This window comes from Phyllobates terribilis, unplaced genomic scaffold (genome assembly GCF_046119375.1).
Source record: "Phyllobates terribilis strain yellow unplaced genomic scaffold, ASM4611937v1 Scaffold_3__8_contigs__length_932513732, whole genome shotgun sequence".
Classification (NCBI taxonomy): Eukaryota; Metazoa; Chordata; class Amphibia; order Anura; family Dendrobatidae; genus Phyllobates; species Phyllobates terribilis.
In genome coordinates, this window is record NW_027362763.1 from 241,351,635 (window position 1) to 241,373,483 (window position 21,849).

A 21,849-nucleotide genomic window follows, 5' to 3' on the forward strand; every position below is an offset into this window, starting at 1 on the left:
CTCCCGGTTCAACAGTGTTATGAGGCTTTGTAAGTTGTCCCGGTAGCGAGGATCTAGGAGGGTGGACACCCAATAATCAGCCGTGTTGAGAATGTGGGCGATGCGGCGGTCGTTTCTCAGGCACTGCAGCATGAAATCAACCATGTGCTGCAGACTGCCAACTGGCCAAGAAACGCTGTCCCCTGCTTGAGGCGTGATCTCTGCCTGCTCTGCATTACCCCACCCTGACTACTAGAGCATTGTGTACCTCCCTCCTCTGGACAGATGTCTTTCTCCTCCATTGACTCCTCCTCATCCTCCTCACAAAGTGTCCCCTGCCTAGGCCTTTGTGAGGAACCACGTTGCGCAGACTGTATAGAAGCAGATGGCATTTGTGACTCCTCATCCTCCACCTCTTCCAAAACCTCCTCCCTTAGTGCTTGCAGTGTTTTTTCAAGCAGGCAGATAAGGGGGATAGTCATGCTGACTAGTGCATTATCTGCACTCGCCATCCGCGTGGAATAATCGAAGGCACGCAAAACGTGGCAGATGTCCTTCATAGAGGCCCACTCAGTGGTGGTGAAGTGTGAACGGCGCGCAGTGCGACTTGTTTGCGCCTGCTGCAGCTGGTACTCCATTACTGCTGCCTGCTGCTCACACAACCTCTTCAACATATGTAACATTGAATTCCACCTGGTGGGTAGGTCACATATGATGCGATGTTCCGGAAGGCGTAATCGGCGCTGCAGAGCTGCAATGCGCAATCTTGCAATGCTGGAACGCCGCAAGTGAGCGCACTCTATGCGGACCTTGTGAAGCAGTGCATCAAGATCCGGATAGTACCTCAAAAAACTCTGCATGACCAAGTTGAGCACATGTGCCAGACATGGGATGTGAGTGAGGTTGCCTAGGCCCAGAGCTGCCACCAGATTTCGGCCATTGTCACACACTACCATGCCTGGCTGGAGATTCGCTGGCACAAACCACACGTCACTCTGCTGCTTGATGGCATTCCAGAGCTCCTGCGCTGTGTGGCTTTGATTCCCCAAATAAATTAATTTCAATACGGCCTGTTGACGTTTGGCCACGGCTGTGCTCATATCGGTCGTAACAGGTAACCGTTCATGGGTCGATGTGGAAGTAGACTGTGACGGCTCCTGCAGCGCTGATTCAGAGGAACTGGAGTATGAAGACAGAGGAGTCAATGTGTACAGACTGGATTCCTGCAATCCTTGGAGTTGGCAGAACCCGTACAGCGCCACTCTCAAGATCTGTACCCGGCTCCACAACATTTAACCAATGGGCAGTGAGGGAAAGGTATCGTCCCTGTCCATGCTTAGTGGTCCACGCATCAGTGGTCAGGTGGACCTTGCTACTGACGGCGTTTTGTAGCGCATGTTTAATTTTTCCCTCCACATGCTGTTGCAGGGCAGGGACGGCTTGCCTGCTGAAATAAAAGTGGCTGGGCACGTTGTATTGTGGGACTGCCAATGCCATCAAGTTACGGAAGGTGTCAGTCTCCACCAGCCTGAATGATAGCATTTCAAGGGACAGTAGTTTTGCAATGCCAGCATTCAGAGCCTGAGCTCGGGGGTGGTTTGCCGAGTATGGGCGCCTTTTCTCCCATGCCTGTGCTAACGATGGCTGTAGACTGGCCTGGAGTGTGAGGATGACAGGGAACGTGGTGCTGTGGGTGGAATGACACTGTGTCTCTGTACAACAGTGCCAGAGGTTCTTCCATGGCGATCCTGTGAGGAAGCCGAACCAGCTGTGTGTGAGCTGGAGGAAGAGGCTACAATACGAGCTGAAGAGGTGGTAGGTGGCGCTGTAGGTTGGCCTAGGTCTTCAGTGTGTCTTTGTAACTCCACCACGTGCTTGGTCGGCACATGTTTCCACATATTTGTGGTATTGAGGTTGCTGACACTTTTCCCTCTTTTCACTTTCTGATTACACAGCTTGCATTTGACAAAGCAAATGTCATCTGCAACTGTGTCAAAAAAGGACCAGGCACTGTAAGTCTTGGGAGCGCCCGTTTTGGGTTTTGAAACATGCATGCTCCTAATGGGTGCCGAAGTGGAGGTTACAGGCAACCAAGTCTGCCCCCTCCCTCTCCCTCCTTTTTGGGCCGTTCGGGGAATCTCTTCCTCAGAGCTGCTCCCACCACCTTCCTGTACCTCATCATCTACACCACCCTCTTCAAACAACTGCTTCCCCTGGGTAGTCTTGAGAGCACAGTACGCACTAGAAAGTGGCACCTGAGTCTCATCATCAGATGCGTACTGAGGTGTGCTGACCATAGGCACTGGCCCACCCGCCTCTTCAGATTCAGAGAGACAAAGCGGTTGCGCATCACTGCATACTACCTCTTCTTCAAATTCTATAATTCTGCTTGGCTGGCCCCCTCTTTCCAAGCCAAGAGATTCAGAGGACAGAAGTAGAGATGGCTCCTGTCCAGGGCTCTCTGACTGCTTGGGCAATTTGGCAGGTGGTGAAGAGACAGATGGGTGCTCTTCAGTGCTCAGGACCTGAGAGGATCTGGAACTAATTGAAGTCGATGCGTTAGCTGCCATCCATCCGACAACGGCTTCAATTTGGTCCTCCTGCAACAGTGGGGTATGGCGAGCTCCTACAAAGCTGCGCATAAAGGACTGTTCCCTGGTAAAACTGGGGGATGCTGAGTCACTGGTGCCCGCAGCAGGCACAGAATCCCCACGTCCTCTGCCTGCAGGCACAGAATCCCCATGTCCTCTCCCTGCAGAAACTCCACACCCACAACCACGACCACATGTCTTACTCCCTGCCTTCTTCATCTTGGTTGACTGATAAAGATAGGCAGAAAAGTACTAAGGGCTTAGTGTGCTTATTCCTGAACAGCTGCTAACAGGTATAAGAAACACTAATTTTATAAAGTGTGGACTAGACTTTAATATGAGCTAATGTGGCCTACACAACTGTAAAGTGGAGTGTTTGGTGAACTTTATTTACGTTTTTTTTTTCACAAAAAGACACTGGATGTGCCCAAAGATGTAAAACCGAAAGTATCACAAACTTTTTGTAGCTATTACAATGCAGGAAGGTAACCTACAATGCAATAGATGAGGCTACAAAAAATAGACTAATACTAATCTGGCTAGGGCTGCAGGGCACAAGGCTGCAGAAAGGCTTCTCTATCTACTCCTACAGTCATATGAAAAAGTTTGGGCACCCCTATTAATCTTAAGCTTAATGTTTTATAAAAATTGGTGTTTTTGCAACAGCTATTTCAGTTTGATATATGTAATAACTGTTGGACACAGTAATGTTTCTGCCTTGAAATGAGGTTTATTGTGCTAACAGAAAATGTGCAATCTGCATTCAAACAAAATTTGACCGGTTCATAAGTATGGGCACCCTTATCATTTTCTTGTTTTAAATACTCCTGCCTACTTTTTACTGACTTACTAAAGCACTTTTTTTGGTTTTGTAACCTCATTGAGCTTTGAACTTTATAGCCAGGTGTATGCAATCATGAGAAAAGCTACTTAAAGTGGCCACTTGCAAGTTGTTCTCCTGTTTGAATCTCCTCTGAAGAGTGGCATCATGGGCTCCTCAAAACAACTGTCAAATGATCTGAAAACAAAGATTATTCAACATAGTTGTTCAGGGGAAGGATACAAAAAGCTGTCTCAGAGATTTAACCTGTCAGTTTCCACTGTGAGGAACATAGTAAGGAAATGGAAGAACATAGGGACAGTTCTTGTTAAGGCCAGAAGTGTCAGGACAAGAAAAACATCAGAAAGGCAGAGAAGAAGAATGGTGAGATCAGTCAAGGACAATCCTCAGACCACCTCCAGAGAGCTGCAGCATCAACTTGCTGCAGATGGTGTCACTGTGCATCGGTCAACTATACAACGCACTTTGCACAAGGAGAAGCTGTATGGGAGAGTGATGCGAAAGAAGCCGTTTCTGCAAGTACGCACAAACAGAGTCGGCTGAGGTATGCAAAAGCACATTTGAAGAAGCCTATTTCTTTTTGGAAGAAGGTCCTGTGGACTGATGAAACCAAGATTGAGTTGTTTGCTCATACAAAAAGGCGTTATGCATGGTGGCAAAAAAACACAGCATTCCAAGAAAAACACTTGCTACCCACAGTAAAATTTGGTGGAGGTTCCATCATGCTTTGGGGCTGTGTGGTCAATGCCGGCACTGGGAATCTTGTTAAAGTTGAGGGACGCATGGATTCCACTCAGTATCAGCAGATTCTTGGCAATAGTGTTCAAGAATCAGTGATAAAGTTGAAGTTACGCAGTGGATGGATCTTTCAGCAAGACAATGATCCAAAACACCGCTCCAAATCTACTCAGGCATTCATGCAGAGGAACAATTACAATGTTCTGGAATGGCCATCCCAGTCCCCAGACCTGAATATCATTGAACATCTGTGGGATCATTTGAAGAGGCTGTCCATGCTCGGCGGCCATCAAACTTAACTGAACTGGAATTGTTTTGTAAAGAGGAATGGTCAAAAATACCTTAATCCAGGATCCAGGAAATCATTAAAAGCTACAGGAAGCGACTAGAGGCTGTTATTTTTGCAAAAGGAGGATCTACTAAATATTAATGTCACTTTTCTGGTGAGGTGCCCATACTTATGCACCTGTCAAATTTTGTTTGAATGCAGATTGCACATTTTCTGTTAGTACAATAAACCTCATTTCAAGGCAGAAACATTACTGTATCCAACAGTTATTACATATATCAAACTGAAATAGCTGTTGCAAAAACACCAATTTTTATTAAACATTAAGCTTAAGATTAATAGGGGTGCCCAAACTTTTTCATATGACTGTATATAGTGTGTTTGGAACCAATGTAGCTGGATACGGATGGAACCACCACACTAATAGGAGAAATCAGGAAAAATGATCAATTAGCAAAAAAGGACAATGTATGAGGCAGTGACGCACACTGAGCGCACTACAACCAGACATGGCTGAAGCACACACTACAGCGTGAACTGCACTCACACACAGAGACCTCGCAGACAGCCGTGAACAGTGCAGAGAACTGTGCACTTGCGCTGCAAGGCAAAAGAAAGCTTCTCTATCTACTCCTATATAGTGTGTTTGGAAGCAATCTAGCTGGATACGGATGGAACCACACTAATAGGAGAAATCAGGAAAAATGAGCAGCACTAATGCAAAAAAGCACAATGTATGAGGCAGTGACGCACGCTGAGCGGACTACAACCGGATGTGGCTGCAGAACACACTACAGCGTGAGCTGCACTCACACATAGAGACCTCGCAGACAGCGGTGAACAGCACAGAGAACTGTGCACTAGCGCTGCAAGGCAAAAAAAAGCTTTATAAAGTAGCCTGGGTAAAGCACAATAAAGCAAATCGGTAGCTAAAACTGTCCCTCAGAATAGCAGCGTCCTGTCCCTAACTGAATTCACAGCAGAGTGAACCCTAAATGGCGGCGGCGGCTTTTATAGTGCATCATGACATAATTTCAGCAGCCAATCACAGCCATGCCATTAGTTAACATGCCTAACATGCCTAACAGGATGTGCCCACACTTCTTAGGATCCTCATTGGCTGAATAAAATCAAACTGGCTCATTGCATTATGGGAACTTCCGATTCCGGTATTCGATATTCTAAAAGTATCGGAACTCAGTATCGGAACTCCGATACCGCGAATATCGGTTGATACCCGATATTTCAGTATCGGAATGCTCAACACTAGTCATCAGTGTTAAAGTAGTGGACAACCTCTTTAAACAATTGCTGATCAGCTTATTTATAGCTGATCGGTGACTATTTAATAGCTGCTGTCAGGCTGCCTAAATGCAGCCTCATGGTACAAATTGAAAACCAAATGGTTAGAGTGGTTGGTGGGTGGCAAAGATGATTTGTCAGTATGGTGCCATGTAATTCCTGATGATGGTTAACCATTACAGTGAATAACCCCATCAGGGGATCCTCTTGAATCCCATTTTTAAATGCTTCATATGTTTATCACTATGTAGCCACTGATGTGTGGCCCAAACACAATACTGTACCCTCAGGCTTAAACTAAGGTTTGATACACACAATGAAACCATGTGTGCAGCTTAAGTGGCAGTGCACACAAGCTATATAGCTTCCAAGTATAGAGCCACATGGCCTCCGGATGCTTCCATTCAGGCTTTTTCAGATGCTGTAAGGATAGAGCAAATGCAAAAGTACTGGGAAGCAATAACTCTGCACATAAATTATTTTATTAAACAACCCATGATTTTTTTTTCTAGACAAATTTGTATGATATAAAAGGTATAAAGGTATACAGTAGTCTCATTCTCTGCGGGAGCCCGGTGATGACTGTGGGAGTGAGACCAGCTGTTTACAAACTTTAGGCCGTAAGTTGTGCTGCCGATAACAAACATGACTTAGTTATAGTATGTAAATGGTTTACAACAGGGGCCGGGAATCTTTTTTCTGCCAAGGGCCATTTGGATATTCATACAATCCTTCGGGGGCCGTACAAGCTGCGCACTGACTCCACCCACAAAGTAAGTCCTGCCGCGGGCACTGGTGTCAGGACGTAATTTTTCATTGCATGCACCTCAGCGTTCAGTAGTGAACAATGTGTGTGTGTGCTCACAGAGCAAGAAGAAATTAATGTTTCGGCGGCCGGCAAAATACAGCTGCCGGCCCAAGCACTGCGGTCCCTGGAAATCTGTTCAGGGGCTGGATAAAAGGTCATCGAGGGCCTGAGGTTCCCCACCCCTGGCTTACAACAATACATTTCCTAATTAGAGAAAAATAATACTCTCACTAATGGGGCTGTCCACTACAGGACAACTCAGGCGAATAACTTCAGGGCCTCATTTAAAATTAAAACTATGGGTACTCACCTCCCACAGCGGTGTCATTCCAACGATGTTGGCGCCGCAATTCCCTGCTAGTCACATGACCTTGTTGTGTCGTGAGTCTGCTGCAGCTAATCAGTGGCCGCTGATTGACTGCAACCTTTGCTATTTTGTCCGAGCAGAAGACTGCTCTGACCGGATATTGATGAGCTACAGCCAACTAGCGACCACTCATTTCCTGCAACACACTGGCGACATACCAAAGGGACCCGCCGTGACACAACAATCTCACATGACCCCCATGTCACATTGTGACACAACAGGGTCACATGTCCTGACATTGAAAGTAGATCCGAGGGCACTACCATTTATCAATCTGGGATCAACCAATAGCACACCAAAAAATATATAAAGATAAAAAAAGGAAAGAAGTGTGCAAAACAACACTGGGATCACCAAGGTAATAATAAGAAATTTTTATTGAGTACAAAAAATTAACATGGACAATTAATAACAATTAAAAAGCCAACATGGCTAGAGAACAAACTCCCCAAAAAGGTGTGTCCATAATAGGACAGACACCTCTCCTCCAATGGCACCTGAGACTATAATAACAATATTAATAACCTGGTAGGTGTATAGGGATGTAGAATAACAAAACAGTCACCCAGACCTATAATGCAATACACAAGACCTGCCTGCTAAAGGAGGACAGTGACTAGTGACCAGATATTGGCAATACAAAAGGGCAAAAAAGGGCCCAGATGTGCTGTATGATGTAGTTATGTCACAAATCAATAAGTCAGACCGCCATGGCAGAATGAAGAAATAAAGGCAAGGAAGGGTACCTGAGGGTAAACCAAGTCTGTAGGTGTTTCATGTCCTGACGTGACACAACAATGTTATGTATCCCAATGTGACAAGACAATATCACGTGACCTGCCATGACACAAAAATATAACAAGACTAGGTGGGTGCTAGCTGTATTTTACAGCTGACAATAGCCTCTAACTGTCTTGTTTGGAGATAGCACCAGTTTAACCCCACGGTCACTAGCAACCACAGTGGTCTAAGTGGTCAGGCAGGAATGGGGGACGCCCTCTGCCACCCCACTGACTTCCATGCAATGTAGGAAACAAACAAAAAGGAGACTGAAATAGATGTACTAAAAAACACATCTATGTTTGAGAAAGATACAATTGTTTAGTGGTTCAAAAAACGAAATAATCCCAGACATGTGGAACAAAATGTATATTTACAATGAGCATAGCCACAGGACAAGCTCGTTTTATCTGCTTGGTCACTACCACAGTACCAGAAGAAGTTTCACTATTTGAATACGAAAAGCACAGAGATTGGGAAGATTCTTTTCTGTCAGATTTGTGAGCCACATAACTTTTAGAACACAGATCCTTGTAAACATCTTAGTCTTGTTCCAAGCCTGGCCGCAGTTCAGCAAACAGATGAGATCATGTATTAAAAGTTGGGATGATGGAGAAAAGTGATGTGGTACTTGGCAGAGATCAGTGGTGACTGTGTAGGTGGCTGACCAAATGTAATCATTTATTGGATCTAAATGGTCAAGAAAGCTATATAATTATAAAATCTGGCTACTTATATCAGGTACTGCCAGAACAACACCCTCAAAACCCGGAATTTCTTATGAAGACCGCCTACATTGATCAACAACTCAGTGTATGAATTATGGTTAATAGAAAGACATGATATTTAAAAGGGTTTGCCCACATTAGACATTTATGGAATAACTACAGAAGCATGATTGTTTCTGGAAGCCATAGTGGTTAGCACTGGCCACATACAGGTGAAACTAAGCAAAGTCTCACTCTCTCTCCATTAAAATGTATGGGACTTATACAGCACAAACAACTAACCTTATGTTTGAATATGTATGCTATTGACTTCATTATTAAAAGGATTATACAGTGGTGTGAAAAAAGTGTTTGCCCCCTTCCTGAGTTCTTATTATTTTGCCTGTTTGTCACACTTAACTGTTTCAAATCACAAAACAAATTTAAATATTAGACAAAGATAAAACAAGTGAACACAAAATGCAGTTTTTAAATGAAGGTCTTTATTATTAAGGGAAAAAGAAATCCAAACCTACAGGGCCCTGTGTGAAAAAGTGATTGCCCCCTAAACCTAATAACTGGTTGGGACGCCCTTAGCAGCAACAACTGCAATTAAGCGTTTGCAATAACTGGCAATGAGTTTTTACAAAGCTCTGGAGGAATTTTGGCCCACTCATCTGTGCAAAATTGTAGTAATTCTATCACATTGGAGGGTTTCCAAGCAAGCACCGCCTTTTTAAGGTCATACCACAGCATCTCAATCAGATTACGGTCAGGACTCTGACTAGGCCACTCCAAAGTCTTAATTTTGGTTTTCTTAAGTTATTCAGACTTTGGACTTGCTGATGTGTTTTGAATCATTGTCCTGCTGCATAACCCAAGGGCGTTTCAGCTTGAGGTCACAAAAAGATGGCCGCACATTCTCCTTCAGGATTTTTTGGTAGACAGCAGAATTCATGGTTCCATTTACCACAGCAAGTCTTCCAGGTCCTGAAGCAGCAAAACAGCCCCAGACCATCACACTGCAACCGCCATATTTTACTGTTGGTATGATGTTCCTTTTCTGAAATGCTGTGTTACTTCTACGCCAGATGTATTGGGACATACACCTTCTAAAAAGTTCAACTTTTGTCTTGTCAGTCCACAGAGTATTCTGCCAAAAGTCTTGACAATCATCAAGATGTTTTCTGGCAAAATTGAGATGAGCCTTTATGTTCTTTTTGCTCAGCAGTGGTTTTCGTCTTGGAACTCTGCCATGCATGCCATTTTTGCCCAGTCTCTCTCTTATGGTGGAGTCATGAACACTGATCTTAACTGAGGCTAGTGAGGCCTGCAGTTCTTTGGATGTTGTTGTGGGGTCTTTTGTACCCTCTTGGATGAGTTGTTGCTGCGCTCTTGGGGTAATTTTGGTTGGCCGGCCACTGCTGGAAAGGTTCACCACTGTTCCATGTATTCACCATTTCTGAATAATAGCTCTCACTGTGGTTCACTGGAGTCCCAAACCTTTAAAAATGACTTCAGAACCTTTTCCAGACTGATAGATCTCAATTACTTTGTTTCTCATTTGTTCCTGAATTTCTTTGGATCGTAGCATGATGTCTAGCTTTTGAGGATCTTTTGGTCTCCTTCACTTAGTCAGGCAGGTCCTATTTCAGTGATTTCTTGATTGAGAACAGTTTTCAGTAATCAGGCCTGTGTGTGGCTAGGGAAATTAAACTCAGCTTCCTAAATATGTGATCAACCACAGTTAACTTATATTTTAAGGGGCTTGGCAATCACTTTTTCACACAGGGCCCTATAGGCTGGGATTTCTTTTTCCCTTAATAATACAGACCTTCATTTAAAAACTGCATTTGTCTTTACTTGTGTTATCTTTGTCTAATATATAAATTTGTTTTGTGATCTGAAACATTTAAGTGTGACAAACAAGCAAAATAATACAAAATCAGGAAGGGGCAAACACGTTTTCACAACACTGTATACGTGTTTGTATTTTGTGGATATGAAAATCCTGTCAGTTTATATTCTCCAAAACCCTAAAAAAAGGAATTCAGATGTTAAAGTAGCATTTTAGCGCTTTCTTTATTTTACTATCCGTGGGTTATCATTAATGTATGTTCAGTGTGTGCAGTAAAATACTTAAAGAGAACCTGTCAGCGGAATTTAGCAATATAAAGTAAAGACATGGCCATAAGGCCGCTGTTATACTGATTAAATAGATATATTTAATGAGTCAATTCGATCTGTGGTTCTTACTCAATCAGGATTTGAAGATTTCGTCTAATGATATTTCAGTGCACAGGGGAGGGACTGGGGTTAGGATCTTCTTCTGATCTGGGCCCTTCACCTGCTTCCTGCTGCTTCCTGTGTTTCTATGACAGGTCTCTGATTCTTCAGTGATCTGCCTCTTTTTTGAGATGTTGCATTGGCGGTGCGTGAGCAGTTTGATTACACAGCTGGTCTTCTGGTCTTAAATAAAATGGTGCTGGAGGCGGTGCATGCACAGACGTCTTCATTAATCCAAGAACTCGATCTGAGCATGCGCCGCCTCGGGTGCCATTTTATTCAAGACCAGAAGCCCAACTGTGGAATTAAATTCTGCTGGCGCTGAGCACGCCACTGAAATTTAAAAAAGGGGGCGGGTCACTGAAAATTCTGCACCAGCATTGCAATGCACCAGCTCAGTGCTGGTGCATTTCAATGCATTATACCAGAGATCAGAGCAAAAAAAAAAGACTAAAAAAAGACTAAAAGGTACAAAGTAATAAATTGAAAAAAAGTTTTTAAAAAATTATAAAAATATTTTTTTAAAAATCACAAAATAAAAAAAAAATGAAAAAAAATTATGGCAATATATACGTATATTTATGTAAACACACACAAAAAAGTACATCTATTTAGTATCACCGCATCCGGAATGACCCGACTTATAAAACTGTCACACTTGTTAACCCCTTCAGTGAACACCATAAAAAACATGGCAAAAAACTATGCATTTTTATCATGCTTCCAAATAAAAAGTGGAATAAAACGCGATCAAAAAGACAAATGTAAATAAAATTGGTATAAATGAAAATGTCATTTTGTCTCGCAAAAAACAAGCTGCCACACAGATCCATTAGTGGAGAAATAAAAAAGCTATAGCTCTCATAATGTAGCGCCAAAACACTAAAAAAAAAATATATAAATGGGGTTTCACTGTAAATGTGCTGACCCGAAGAATAAAGCTGCCTTATTTCTTTTACCACACGGTGAACGACATTAAAAAACAAAAACAAAAAACAATTCCTGAATTGCTAGTTTTTGTTCATTCTGCCTCCCAAAAATCAGAACAGAAAGAGATCATAAAATGTGCCCGAAATAGTACCAATAAAAACGTCAACTCTTCCTTCAAAAAACAAGCCCTCACATGACTTTGCTGGCCAAAATATAGAAAAATTATAGATCTTAAAATATGACGATGCAAAAACTTTGATTAGCAAAAAAAAACAAGTTTTTTTGGTGTGTGATAGCAGTCAAACATAAAAAACTATATAAATCTGATATTGCTGTAAACATACTGACAAGAAGATTAAAACTGACTTATTACTTAAACCACATGAGGAACGGCGTAAAAAAAAAATAAAACCAATTCTTGACCAGCTATTTATTTGTTCATTCTGCCTCACAAAGATGGCGGTAATACTCTACGCTGAGCGCTTACACCGAGTTTCCATGTAAATCTCTGAAATACGTGATTCAGACGGAACCCTGGCGGAAGATTTCCTGTAATGAGGCAGATGGGGACACTGTGCACGCTGTCTGGCCTATGATACGGCGGTGTCTGTCTTTTTAAGTGTGCATAATAGTGCAGTCGGCCATAGTTTTGTGCACTTCTGAAAAGATACCGCTGAACAGAGGCCAAATGCAGTCCACAGTAATTTTGCTGCCTTATTATAGTAAATGGATCCCTCGCAGGTTTCATCTGAATCCTGTCATTTGTAGATTTAGATAAAAGCATGTAAGTGCTCTGCATAGAGCACAGGATAAATGTGATCCAAAATGTAATGTAAAATGTTCCCAGTAAAAGCTTCAAATCAATCCACAAGAAAAGCAAGTCCCCACTCTGGTCCGTCATCTGTCAATGGAAATATGGAAATATAGTGTGCTTCCACGTTTCTGGTAGTACAAAGGCTCTGGAAAAGCGCTATGGCTCCTCAACCCCAAAAGAAATCCAGCAAATTCTGCGCTCCAAAATCCAAATGCCCCACTGTGCCTAAACCACATTTAGCATCCATATGTTTGGCATTTCTGTAGCGATATGAGCCTGTTTAATTTTCGGGTGCATGTCTCCAGAAGCACGAACTTGGCATAATGTGTGGGCACTATAATGTATGGGCACTACGATGTACAGTCACTACAAGGCAGATTTGCAATATTTCACTCGGCGACATCCACTGCTACTTGTTTCTGGAAAACACCCATGGAGTCAAAATTGTCACTACACCCAGGGGCGTAACAATCAAGCCTGTGCAGGTAAGGGTCCCGCCAACATCCATGAACGCACATTCAGCTAAAGTGTTTGTGGCACAGAGGCCTGCCAGGTCTGTATACTGCAACACACACTACCGGCCCATCAGAAGCCAGTGGCTGACATTGGCGTGCATGTGACTGGGGGTGAATGGCAGTGATGTCATGTGCACCCATCGCTTGCACGTTGAAGTCAGATGCCGGCTTCAGAAGAAAAAAGGTTTAAAAAGGTCCCTTAGTCTGTTTCTGTAGGCTCCACAATCATGGGGAAGACTGCTGACTTGACAGTTGTCCAGAAGGCAGTCATTGACACACTCCACAAGGTCCCAGAGTTCCAATTTTCATTTGGAAATCAAGGTCCCAGAGTCTGGAGGACTGGGGGGCCTTCCACTGTTTAGACACATCAGGGACTGTGGAAACGCAACATGGTGTCCGTTATCTACTCCAGCCAATTTTTCACTCCAAAAGTCAAATGGTGCTTCTTACCTGCCGAGCCCTGCCGTGCGCCCAAACAGTAGTTGTATCGGTCATAAATTATGCTGATGTAAAATAGACATGTGGTAAATGTTATTTATTATCTATTTTGTGTGGTATAACTATTTGGTTTAAGGGCATAAAAATTGAAAGTTTGAAAATTGTGAAATTTTCACATTTTTTGTAAAATTTTTGATATTTTCACAAATAAACGCAAATCACATCGACCAAAATTTACCACTATCATGGAGTACAACATGTCACGTAAAACATTCTCAGAATCACTGGGATATATTAAAGCATTCTAGAGTTATTACCACATAAATTGACACTGGTCAGAATTGTAAAATTTGGCCTGGTCATGAATGTGAAAACAGGCTTGGGGCTAAAGGGGTTAATAGATGAAAATAAACAATTGGAATGGGAAAATTGATGTTTTTCAAGTAGTTGCATAATAATTCTGCGCACACAGATATTCTCCTAAGACAAAACCTCAATTTTACTTTCTTAAATATTCGGCTTTTAGGTTTATTCCCCTTTTGGGTTGACCGACAGCACTGTTGTTGTTAAATAATAAAACTAATTGGCAAAAATAAAAATTGCCTAATAATTGTGCACACGGTGTACATTAATGATTTCTAACAGACAGTGAAAAAACCACTGGATTGACACTTTAAGCTGTCAACCGTATTACAAAAGGACACAGTTCTGGTGCAGATCTGCAGAATATTAGCGTTTGGGAGTGCTCCATTCAGTACTATTATCGACAGGTAAACAAATGAGTGAATCCTTGTAATACAGCCAGACATCTACTATGATATTTGATTAAAACAGTAAATACCTTGAATTTCATCAAAGCAGATCTGTCACCAAATGTCACAATACAAACTGCATATATTTTTAAACATCTCATAGACCTGATGAGGCTGGGTTACTTACTTCAAAAATATGTCAGCATCCTTTTTGAGAGTTATATAAAAATAAGCAGTTTATAAGTAGGGCTCGTTAAATTTGGATTATACATTTATTCCAACATTGATTTTTCAAAGTAAGTATACCAGCCTCATTCGGTCTAAGAGCAATATTTCATAAAATAATGCAATTTCTGAGGTATAAAAGAATACAACTAATAGAAATGAAACGGTATAATCCTACATTAATCTCAGGATAAAACATGCACATAGATTACCTATGAGCCACATAATGAGCAGGTAGTCTATTCTCTTCAAGGCTGGCCCCATAGTGTTCTTTATATCTTCATTGTAGACTAAGGAGTATAAGTTAAGTAGTAGTAGGAATGTAAAGTAGGAGGCTCCATGTATGATGAATTTCATGAAAGGTGTGTGGATAATGCGTCCAACTTGTGTTTTGGGGGCTAGCAGATAGCACAGAGACAGGATTGGCCAGCAGAGCCCCACAGTTAGCACTATCAGTATCTTCATGCAGGTATGTTTTCTTCTGTAGCCCGCCATTTGTCCAAACCAGACTGTGTTGAGAAACTGTTGGCAGTTGGATTGTGATACAAACTGAAATAAAGGAAAATGTGCTATCAATAAATTAGATTCATGCATGACATTTTTTTTGTGTTGTATAAATGGCATATACTCATAACTCACTAACTGGACAATTATTTTAGGTGACCTCTTCTATCAAGAAGTGAGTTTGCTAGATTTCTCCCTATGAAGCTGGCTGAAAGTAAATGAAGTTTATGCTTCCTTCCTACTTCCTTAGGATTAGACGACTAGAGTAGAAGAATGTATACTGCATGGTTAGCATTTTTGAAGGTGGACATGCTCCTTAGGAAAACACTGCGGTCTTAGATCTTCCAGTAAAACAAAAGGTATAGCTCAACAGATGCCACACATTTGGTGCAGTTGCCCAGAGCATTTGCTCGTGTAATCCCTCAATATACAGTACGCAGCAGTGGCAGTGGGGATAGACCGTTTAAAATTGTGAATTTTGGTGATATTTCCTTATTGCATTTACGTCTTAGGGTTACATTACTTACCTCTTTTTGGTTGTACTTGATTGCAAGTTTTAAACGGCTTAGGTTCATCCTCTCTTCAAGAAGTCCTCTCTTGTCCACAGGTTCATCACTGGACTGATGGTTTAAGATGACTTCCAGCTCCCTAGAATTCCTGGCCTGAGCCAATAAGTCTTTTGCAAACGTCTTACACTTCTGAGCAAGCTCTTCATAATCATTCCTGAAGGATTCAGAGTTTTGTGTTAAATGAATGTGTGTACTCTAGGATACAGTTAATCAAGTGTCTGAACCTTGGCCTATTCACATCCAGTGCTTTTGCCGTGCTTCCAGGTGCTGCCATAATTATTTTCAATTTTTAGATTTTTAATTTAAATATTTTTTAAGATGGAAAATAGTTTTCAAGCATGCAAATTATGCAGCAAAAATCCATTGCAGTAATGTCACAAACGATCCACACAAAAATAAACGCTAAAATCAGTAATTATTCAATAAAACCTAAAAAGAAATAAATTATGTACAAGAGAATTTAATTTTAAGCTCTTTTATCATGGCTTTGATAAGTAAGAACATGATTGGTTTGTTAGGTCAAGTTTCCAAGTTTTGTTTGTGTTCTTGTAAGAACTCTTCCTTTTCCAGAATCTGCTTTTTCAGGTGAAAGAAAATTCTGATTTTTAGGCCCGTTACTTGAGTTCAGATATAAAGATCTCTAAAATGTGACATAGTGAAACACAATATTAGAATATTAGTACGATTATTTTATATACATTAACCCCTTCACAATATGTGACGTACATTTACATCATATGTTGTGTCTCTGACTTTGTTGCACACCGAGCCAAATCTTTCCCAGCAGATGATGGCTGATTTAATCACCATCATGTGCCTCTAACAGCCGTGGGCTGAGCTCTCGAGGCTGTTATCCTGTTAAATGTCAATCTCTGATTGGCAGGGGGGTGCGACATTCCATAATCCATCGGTGCGCCCATGACAAGATTGCGGGAAGTCGATCGGTTGCCATGACAGCCGGTGGTCTGCTGAAGACCTCTGTGCTTGTCATGATGATTCTCTTGTGAAAGCCAGCATGTCTCATAAGAGATTGTGATTTTCACTATACATAGCAATGCTAATGCACTGCTATGCATAGCACATGCAATCAGATGATCACAGCTTCAAGTCCCATAAGATACTATTAAATACAGTAAAAGGTTTTGAAAATAAAGTTCTAAAAAATATAAAAAAAAAAAACACAAAAGTTCAAATCAACCCCCTTTTGCCCCATTAAAAATAAAACAATAGAAAAAATGCACATACTTGGTACTGCTGCGTTCATAAAAGTCCAATCTATCAAAATGCAAAGTAAATTAATCGGATCGGTAAACACCATAATCGAAAAAAGAACCAACTGCCCGATTTACGTTTTTTTGGCCACCGCAGCATTACAATAAAATGCAATAAGATGTGATCAAATCATTGTATATACCCCAAAATGGTATCCGTAAAAACATCAACTCAGGGCACAACAAATAAGCCCTCACACAGCACTATGTCCTGAAAATTGAAAGTGTCTCGGAAAATAGGAAAATGGTGACATAAGTAGTGTTGAGCATTCCGATACTGAAATATCGGGTATCGGCCGATATTCGAGGTATCGGAATTCCGATACTTAATTCCGATACTTTTGCAATATCGTATACCGGAATCGGAAGTTCCCATAATGCAATGAGCCATTTTCATTTTATTCAGCCAATGAGGATCCTAAGAAGTGTGGGCACATCCTGTTAGGCATGTAGGCATCTTAACTAATGGCATGGCTGTGATTGGCTGCTGAAATTATGTCATGATGCACTATAAAAGCCGCCGCCGCCATTTTGAGCTCACTCTGCTGTGAATTCAGTTAGGGATAGGATGCTGTTGTTCTGAGGGACAGTTTTCGCTACCTATTTGGTCTATTCTGCTTTACCCAAGCTACTTTATAAATCGCTGTGCCTTGCAGCGCTAGTGCACAGTTCTCTGTGCTGTTCACCGCTTTCTGCAAGGTCTGTGTGTGTGAGTGCAGCTCACCCTGTAGTGTGTGCTTCAACCACGTCTGGTTGTAGTGCACTCAGTGTGTGTCACTGCCTCATACATTGTCCTTTTTTGCCAATTCATAATTTTTCCTGATTTCTCCTATTAGTGTGGTGGTTCCATCCGTATTCAGCTAAATTGGTTCCAAACACACTATATAGGAGTAGTTAGAGGAGCCTTTCTGCAGCATTGGGCCCTGCAGCCCCAGCCAGATTAGTATTAGCCTATTTTTTGCAGCCTCATCTATTGCATTGTAGGTTACCTTCCTACATTGTAATAGCTACAAAAAGTTTGTGATACTATCGTTATTACATCTTTAGGCACATCCAGTGTCTTTTTGTGACAAAAAAAACCTAAATAAAGTTCACCAAACACTCCACTTTACAGTTGTGTAGGCCACATTAGCTCATATTAAAGTCTAGTCCACACTTTATAAAATTAGTGTTTCTTATACCTGTTAGCAGCTGTTCAGGAATAAGCACACTAAGCCCTTAGTACTTTTCTGCCTATCTTTATCAGTCTACCAAGATGAAGAAGGCAGGGAGTAAGGCATGTGGTCGTGGGCGTGGGCGTGGAGTTTCTGCAGGGAGAGGACGTGAGGATTCTGTGCCTGCAGGGAGAGGACGTGGGGATTCTGTGCCTGCTGCGGGCACCAGTGACTCAGCATCCCCCAGTTTTACCAGGGAACAGTCCTTTATGCGCAGCTTTGTAGGAGCTAGCCGTACCCCACTGCTGCGGGAGGACCAAATTGAAGCCGTTGTCGGATGGATGGCAGCTAACGCATCGACTTCAATTAGTTCCAGATCCTCTCAGGTCCTCAGCACTGAAGAGCACCCATCTGTCTCTTCACCACCTGCCAAATTGCCCAGGCAGTCAGAGAGCCCTGGACAGGAGCCATCTCTACTTCTGTTCTCTGAATCTCTTGGCTTGGAAAGAGGGGGCCAGCCAAGCAGAATTCGACAATTTGAAGAAGAGGTAGTATGCAGTGATACGCAACCGTTTTGTCTCTCTGAATCTGAAGAGGCGGGTGGGCCAGTGCCTATGGTCAGCAGCACACCTCAGTACGCATCTGATGATGAGACTCAGGTGCCACTTTCTGGTGCGTACTGTGCTGTCGAGACTACCCAGGAGAAGCAGTTGTTTGAAGAGGGTGGTGTAGATGATGAGGTCCTTGACCCATCATGGCGTGAGGGACAGGAAGGTGGTGGGAGCAGCTCTGAGGAAGAGATTCCCCGAACAGCCCAAAAAGGAGGGAGAGGGAGGGGGCAGACTTGGTTGCCTGTAGCCTCCACTTCGGCACCCATTAGGAGCATGGTTCTTCCAAAATCCAAAGCGGGCGCTCCCAAGACTTGCAGTGCCTGGTCCTTTTTTGACACAGTTGCAGATGACATTTGCTTTGTCAAATGCAAGCTGTGTAATCAGAAGGTGAAAAGAGGGAAAAGTGTCAGCAACCTCAATACCACAAATATGTGGAAACATGTGCGGACCAAGCACGTGGTGGAGTTACAAAAACACACTGAAGACCTAGGCCAACCTACAGCGCCACCTACCACCTCTTCAGCTCGTGTTGTAGCCTCTTCCTCCAGCTCACACACAGCTGGTTCGGCTTCCTCACAGGATCGCCATGGAAGAATCTCTGGCACTGTTGTACAGAGACACAGTGTAATTCCACCCACAGCACCACTTTCCCAGTCATCCTCACACTCCCAGGCCAGTCTACAGCCATCGTTAGCACAGGCATGGGAGAAAAGGCGCCCATACTCGGCAAACCACCCCCGAGCACAGGCTCTGAATGCTGGCATTGCTAAACTACTGGCCCTTGAAATGCTATCATTCAGGCTGGTGGAGACTGACACATTCCGTAACTTTATGGCATTGGCAGTCCCACAATACAACGTGCCCAGCCGATTTTATTTCAGCAGGCAAGCCGTCCCTGCCCTGCAACATCATGTGGAGGGAAAAATTAAACATGCGCTACAAAACGCCGTCAGTAGCAAGGTCCACCTGACCACCGATGCGTGGACCAGTAAGCATGGACAGGGACGATACCTTTCCCTCACTGCCCATTGGGTAAATGTTGTGGAGCCGGGTACAGATCTTGAGATTGGCGCTGTACGTGTTCTGCCAACTCCAAGGATTGCAGGAATCCAGTCTGTACACATTGACTCCTCCTCATACTCCAGTTCCTCTGAATCAGCGCTGCAGGAGCCGTCACGGTCTACCTCCACATCGACCCGTGAACGGTTACCTGTTATGGTGACCAATATGAGCACAGCCGTGGCCAAACGTCAACAGGCCGTATTAAAATTAATTTCTTTGGGGAATCGAAGCCACACAGCGCAGGAGCTCTGGAATGCCATCAAGCAGCAGAGCGACGTGTGGTTTGTGCCAGCGAATCTCCAGCCAGGCATGGTAGTGTGTGACAATGGCCGAAATCTGGTGGCAGCTCTGGGCCTAGGCAACCTCACTCACATCCCATGTCTGGCACATGTGCTCAACTTGGTCGTGCAGAGTTTTTTTAGGGACTATCCGGATCTTGATGCACTGCTTCACAAGGTCCGCATAGAGTGGTCTCACTTGCGGCGTTCCAGCAATGCAAGATCACGCATTGCAGCTCTGCAGCGCCGATTACGTCTTCCGGAACATCGCATCATATGTGACCTACCCACCAGGTGGAATTCAACGTTACATATGTTGGAGAGGTTGTGTGAGCAGCAGGCAGCAGTAATGGAGTACCAGCTGCAGCAGGCGCAAAGAAGTCACAGTGCGCGCCGTTCACACTTCACCACCACTGAGTGGGCCTCTATGAAGGACATTTGCCACGTTTTGCGTGCCTTCGATTATTCCACGCGGATGGCGAGTGCAGATGATGCACTAGTCAGCATGACTATCCCCCTTATCTGCCTGCTTGAAAAAACACTGCAAGCACTAAGGGACGAGGTTTTGGAAGAGGTGGAGGATGAGGAGTCACAAATGCCATCTGCTTCTCTACAGTCTGTGCAACGTGGTTCCTCACAAAGGCCTAGGCAGGGGACACTTTGTGAGGAGGATGAGGAGGAGTCAATGGATGAGGAAGACATCTGTCCAGAGGAGGGAGGTACACAATGCTCTAGTAGTCAGTATCTAGAGCGAGGGTGGGGTGATGCAGAGCAGGTAGAGATCACGCCTCAAGCAGGGGACAGCGTTTCTTGGCCAGTTGGCAGTCTGCAGCACATGGTTGATTTCATGCTGCAGTGCCTGAGAAACGACCGCCTCATCGCCCACATTCTCAACACGGCTGATTATTGGGTGTCCACCCTCCTAGATCCTCGCTACCGGGACAACTTACAAAGCCTCATAACACTGTTGAACCGTGAGCGTAAAATGCGGGAGTACCAAGACGCACTGGTGCATTCCATCATGTTCTCCATTCCAACCGAGAGCAGTGCTGCTAGTGCTTTACAAAGCAGCTCAGTGCGTCGAGGCAGTGGAGGAAGCTCTGCACAAAGAGGGAGCAGAAGCAGCGCCTCAGCACAAGGCAAGACCAGTATGGCCGAAATGTGGCAAAGTTTTGTGTCCCCGCCGCCACAAATGTCTACACCATCACAGACGGCTCCAGTCAGCAGGAGGCAACGTTTCCGTCAGATGGTGACAGACTACATGTCTTGCCCTCTTAGTGTACTCCCAGACGGCTCTTCTCCCTTCAAGTTTTGGGTCTGTAAGCTAGATACATGGCCAGAGCTAAGTCAGTATGCACTGGAGGTGCTAGCTTGCCCTGCTGCTAGTGTATTATCGGAACGCGTCTTTAGTGCCGCAGGTGGTGTACTAACAGACCGTCGCATGCGACTATCCTCCGATAATGTTGACCGGCTTACTTTTCTCAAAATGAACAAGGCCTGGATCTCTCATGAATTTGCCAGTCCTCTTCCAGAATAAATAATTGTTGGCAAAAGTATCCAGGTCTCCTGTTCTGTTCATGTTTCTACCACCTGAACTGTAATCCCTGAGCTCCAACACCGCCAGTTGGCGCTCGGAAGTGCCGTCTGCACAGTCAACACTTGCTGCCGTGTCATTGGGGTTCAGTAACGTCAGCTGTTCCCCGGCTGTGTGGACGGCAATTTCTCCTGCTCTGTCCACATTCTCACTACTACAGATTTTCTGGCTCCTCTGTTTTCAGTATTATCCCTGAGCTCCAACACCGCCAGTTGGTGCTTGGAAGTGCCGTCTGCACAGTCAATACTTGCTGCCGTGTTATTGGGGTTCAGTAATGTCAGCTGTTCCCATGCTGTGCGGACGGCAATTTCTCCTGCTCTGTCCACATCCACTGTACTACTGATTTAAAACCTCCTCCAAATACACCTCTGGCTCCTCTGTTTTCAGTATTATCCCTGAGCTCCAACACCGCCAGTTGGCGCTCGGAAGTGCCGTCTGCACAGT

At 43.7% G+C, this 21,849-nt stretch overlaps 1 protein-coding gene across 5 annotated transcripts in view; it reads right to left on the minus strand.

Moving 5' to 3' along the window:
• The window catches only part of TRPC1 (transient receptor potential cation channel subfamily C member 1), a 313,340-nt gene that overhangs the window by 253,617 nt on the left and 37,874 nt on the right, over positions 1 to 21,849 (minus strand). For all 5 annotated transcript variants that reach the window (XM_073674674.1, XM_073674675.1, XM_073674677.1 and 2 more), the window contains 2 exons: positions 15,394 to 15,589; positions 14,575 to 14,911 (listed from right to left, as the gene is read on the minus strand). In XM_073674674.1, the coding sequence (XP_073530775.1) occupies positions 14,575 to 14,911; positions 15,394 to 15,589 (533 nt within the window). The remainder of the gene's footprint in view (positions 1 to 14,574; positions 14,912 to 15,393; positions 15,590 to 21,849) is intronic.